This window comes from Lactuca sativa, chromosome 4, assembly GCF_002870075.4.
Source record: "Lactuca sativa cultivar Salinas chromosome 4, Lsat_Salinas_v11, whole genome shotgun sequence".
Taxonomy (NCBI): domain Eukaryota; kingdom Viridiplantae; phylum Streptophyta; class Magnoliopsida; order Asterales; family Asteraceae; genus Lactuca; species Lactuca sativa.
Window position 1 is genome coordinate 839,466 of NC_056626.2, and position 3,501 is coordinate 842,966.

The window sequence follows — 3,501 nt, forward strand, 5'->3', positions numbered from 1 at the left end:
TTTTTTATGTCATTTTGTTGATTCGCACCCGTCGCTTTGCGCGGGTATATATATATATATATATATATATATATATATATATATATATATATATATATATATATATATATATGTGTGTGTGTGTGTGTGTGTGTGTGTGTGTGTGTGTGTTCCAGAATCCGAAAATCGGGTACGGTATTCTGGACCATAAAGCTCGGACCAAAATTCCAGACCTAGTTCAATGTATTTCGGACATGATTTTCAGATTCCGGACTTGATTTTCAGATTTTGAACACGTTCCGGACTAACAAAAATTAGAGTTTTTGATTACGGTGTATCATGTAGTATAATTGTATAAGTCCATGTAATCCTATAATTACATTAACAAGATTACTATAATTGTATAAAATTCATGTAATCTATATAATTGCATAAACTAATTTTTTTAACGTATAATAAAAAATAAATACACTAAATTAGAAATAAATTTGAAACTTACAAATAAAAACTGCATTTCTTCATTATCAAAAGACATTTTCAGTTGTAGAGGTGTTTGAAATGGGATGTCAAAGTGTAGATCGAAACAAGGGATATCGAAAGTGTAGTCTGAAACAGATAGAACCATATTATCTGGTCATAATTTATCTACTGGTTTAACCAAATTTGAAATTGGCTCCAAAACAACTCATTCCGGACCAAGCGGTCATTTTGCAAAAAAAAAAAAATTATTTGAAAAAAACAACCAAAAAATAATTAGATTAGTCGTTTTCCCTTATTTCTGTTTATAATTTCATACGTCAAACAGTAGTGTCTCGTATAAGATCGATCGATCTATGGATCATTTTCCCATTATTAAAATAACATGTACACCCCTCCCTTATCAGTTATCACTCAGTGACTACCACTGGAATCTGCTGCTATTCCTTTTACATCTTTTCTCTTTGCTCTTTACTTGACTTCCTGTTTGGGAAGAAAAAGCAAAACAAAAAGAAATTTTGAATTCACACTCCATTACACCCATCCAGTTTGTAAATGCTGAGAATTTGGGTGTGGGTTTTATTCTTCCACAAATAATAGAAGGGAATGAATCAATTCCAAGTCGCCTGGCTTCCCCCTCAAGTTTTCATCTTTCTTCCGTTGCTTATTTGACCACTTCCCTGGCCTCAAGTAAAAAGAAAATCCAAAGATTCCTCCTCTCCTCTTGAGCTGCTAAACTAAACATACCCCTCCCTTTCCACAGTACTGATGCTTTGGTAACTCGACATTTTCTTGGATTAATGTTTTCAACTGTTTCTGTTTGTTATCAAGCCTCTCGTTGTTTCTTCTTCTTCTTCTTCTTCTTCTTCTTCTTCTTCTTCTTCTTCTCTCTCTCTCTCTCTCTCTCTCTCTCTCTCTCTCTCTCTCTCTCAAGAGCATTTTTTCCCTCAGTTGCAAGTAGCTTGTTTGCATCTGTATTCTGATGAAAAATGGAATCTTTGAGCAGGTTTTCAGATTTTTCTATTTAGGTCATACTGACTGACTGACTGACCGACCGAGAGCTCCAGGGCTTGATAGACTTGTATGCTTATTAGTTTCCATGGAGAAGAAGAGCAGTGGATATATAATATTCGTGAAGCTTGTGTTTGTGTTGTTGTTGTATTGTGTGGAATGCCATGGTGCAACGATTAAGCGCATCCCGGCGGCGCCTCCGGCCTCAGAGCGGAGTCCAGAATTTAGGGGCAAGTTACAAAGAGTTATGTTGAGCATCTTGTTGGGAAGCATAACCGGATTAGTTTGTGCTCTTGTTTGTGCTTGCCTTGTAAGATGCGTGTTCATATATATGAAAAGAGTTCCTATCCTCAAGGGCCCGGTTGTATTTTCACCTGAAATCTCTCCGAAGACCCTACAATCAGCTCTAGCAAATGAAAATGAAAGCCAGGTGCTTGGTTCGAGTCCAAATGGAAAATATTATATGACCGTACTCGACAATGGGTTCAGAATTGCAGTGAAGAAGGTTGAGCCTTTTGTAATCGGGTCCGGGTCCCCAGAAGCTCATAGACGGATACAGAGGGAGCTGGAGATACTGGCGAACTTGAGGCACAGGCATTTGATGATGTTAAGGGCATATCTTTGTGAATCTGTTAGGTTTTGTTTGATTTATGATTACATTCCGACGGGTAGCCTTGAGGATGCCATGAAGAGAGCAAGGGAGAATGAGTTGCAACTTGGGTGGGATGCCAGGCTACGAATTGCAGTAGGCATTATCAAAGGCCTTCAGTATCTTCATTTTACTTGCACGCCTAGAATCTTGCACTATAACTTGAAGCCTTCAAATGTGATGTTAGATGCTGACTTTGAACCCAGACTCGGGGATTGTGGTTTGGCTAGGATCATGCACACTTTTGATGGAAGGTCATCAGCCTATAATGCCCCTGAATCTTGGCCAAATTTCAGGTATTTCAAGTCTTCAAGTGTGTGTTTTATCTTTTGATGGTTGTGTGTAGTTATATACACTTGTTATATTATGTAAGTGTGAGACAAGGAAGGAACCCCGGGTTCAGTATAATAAGCATGTGAATTTGTTAATTTGTTCTATTGGGCAATTGATACTGTTATTGTAATAACCAGGCTGTGAATGGTTTGGGTTGTGCAGTATATACACGGAGAAGAGTGACATCTTCAGCTTTGGGGTGATATTGGGGATTCTGTTAACAGGTAAAGATCCAAGCGATCCGTTGTTTGGGGAAGCTGCAACAAGCACAGGTAGTGGTGATATGGGGATGTGGTTCAGACAGCTGCTTGAGAATGGGGATGATGCTCGTGAAGCACTTGATAAGAGTCTCCTTGGAGAAGAAATGGAGGAAGACGAGATGTTGATGGCTGTAAGAATAGCTGCAGTTTGTCTCTCAGATATGCCTGCTGATCGACCTTCCAGTGATGAACTTGTTCCCATGCTCACCCAACTCCACAGTTTTTGAATCTTTTTTTTTTCTTCCTTGATGCTATAAATCTTTTTTTTTCTTCCTTGATGCTATCGCTCTTTGTACATGGAAGCAACCAAAATGTCTTCACCAACACCCACCCCATAATGATTTGTTTTTGTTCATGCTACTTACTAGTGATTCACGGGAGATGTTGTATGCAATTCAATTATGGATGCATTGGATTCTGTTGGCTTATTTTCATTACATTTCAACTTTCCTGTTCACCAGATTCTCTTTACCTTACAATCAAAAGTCTGTCTGTGTCTTTTCTTAATTGCTTGCTGATGCCTGAGTGGCTGAAAATAGGATAAAAGAAAAAGGGTTGTGAACAGGGGTAGGGTAGACAACCTGATTAGATTAAGGATAAAGTAATTGAACACCACCAAGATCAACAAAAGTGGCGATGGTTGATGTTAATAGTGATAAAGCAACAACACCACACTAACAACAAACAAGAATCTGACTCCTTTCGCATATGAACACTCAAAAACAGCTTCACAAGCTATGGTAAATTCATTATTCAAAAGATGATTTTGCGGCTACAACTTAGAGCTCCTTA

General features: G+C 38.3%; 1 protein-coding gene across 1 annotated transcript; it reads left to right on the top strand.

Annotated features, from left to right (window-relative positions):
• Positions 1–835: 835 nt before the first annotated feature.
• Positions 836–3,166, top strand: LOC111920460 (inactive leucine-rich repeat receptor-like protein kinase CORYNE). The gene is made up of 2 exons (XM_023916038.2): positions 836–2,412; positions 2,612–3,166. The coding sequence occupies exons 1-2, from the start codon at positions 1,556–1,558 to the stop codon at positions 2,934–2,936; spliced, it is 1,182 nt and encodes a 393-aa protein (XP_023771806.1). The 5' UTR covers positions 836–1,555; the 3' UTR covers positions 2,937–3,166.
• The last annotated feature ends 335 nt before the right edge of the window (positions 3,167–3,501 follow it).

What these genes read in the sequence shown, in the direction of transcription:
- LOC111920460 (XM_023916038.2), top strand. Translation starts at nt 1,556, where the DNA reads ATGGAGAAGAAGAGCAGTGGATATATAATATTCGTGAAGCTTGTGTTT. An exon ending in GAATCTTGGCCAAATTTCAG is followed by an intron (nt 2,413 to 2,611) that starts GTATTTCAAGTC and finishes TGGGTTGTGCAG; the next exon opens with TATATACACGGAGAAGAGTG.